The sequence below is a fragment of the Sinocyclocheilus anshuiensis genome, unplaced genomic scaffold (assembly GCF_001515605.1).
Source record: "Sinocyclocheilus anshuiensis isolate Anshui unplaced genomic scaffold, SAMN03320099.WGS_v1.1 scaffold426, whole genome shotgun sequence".
Taxonomy (NCBI): domain Eukaryota; kingdom Metazoa; phylum Chordata; class Actinopteri; order Cypriniformes; family Cyprinidae; genus Sinocyclocheilus; species Sinocyclocheilus anshuiensis.
The window spans coordinates 286,749-287,638 of record NW_015542362.1 but is presented as its reverse complement, the minus strand read 5'-3'; the positions used below and the strand labels follow the sequence as shown (position 1 = coordinate 287,638).

The 890-nt window shown below is 40.8% G+C and overlaps 1 protein-coding gene across 2 annotated transcripts in view; it reads left to right on the top strand.

Annotated features, from left to right (window-relative positions):
• Positions 1-890, top strand: part of LOC107691897 (exocyst complex component 6B-like) — a 106,850-nt gene that overhangs the window by 73,974 nt on the left and 31,986 nt on the right. For both annotated transcript variants that reach the window (XR_001634590.1, XM_016490734.1), the window contains exon 19: positions 228-369. Coding sequence is in view for 1 of the 2 variants with exons in the window: in XM_016490734.1 (XP_016346220.1) it covers positions 228-369 (142 nt within the window). In the remaining variant the exon portion in view is untranslated. The remainder of the gene's footprint in view (positions 1-227; positions 370-890) is intronic.

Sequence of the window (890 nt, the reverse complement as noted above, 5' to 3'; positions counted from 1 at the left end):
TGGAGACTACATTAGAGACCAGAATGCAGCAGACTCAATCGATTGAAAGTATATTAATTGAGTTCACATGAGATTCAGTTTGACAGGGATAAAAATCAGGGGAGAAACATGCAAACTTAATTCAAATAAATGTCCATAGTTTTACCACCTGCTGGAGAGGGTCATACTGTATGTGAAAGATACCCCATATGTGAACCTCACATCTCCCTTTCCTTCTTTCTCTGTAGGGGAAGGTGGCTCAGACGGCATGTATGTCAGCCTGTAAACACCTTTCAACCTCTCTGCTGCAGCTGCTGTTGGAGGCTGATGTCAGGCAAGTGTCTATGGGAGCCCTGCAGCAGTTCAACGTGGATGTCAAAGAGTGCGAGAGTAAGTTTGACCTGGAGCAAAAGCTGAATGACCATTCATAAGCCTCCTTAAACCTGATTGCATGATTGTGCTTCATTCTGTTGTGGCCCAATTACAAATTTACGGCACAATGCTGTAACCAACATTTTATTTGACACCACTTTATAGAGATTGAGGTGAAAGTTATAGAAAAAGGTGAGAAGAGAAGAGTATGCATTTTTGGCTAGCACCTGAGATTTTTCGCTTGGATCATCTCTCCTCACATGCCTCAAACCACAAAACTGAGCTTTAATCAAAATACCACTCAAGTAAAAAAAACCTCCCCCATACACAGTCTTGGTGAATGAGTTCACTGTGTTTACGGTTTCTGGAAGTTTCAAGGTTTGGTCTTAGGAAATAATTAAATAATGAATAAATAATAACAGAACTAAAATAACTTCTTAAAGATGTAACCACTTGAATGCACAGATGATATGTCTGTGGTTAAATCTATGAACAGTTTGGATGTGTCTGCTGTGGGGAGGGAGGGGGATGTGAAGCCA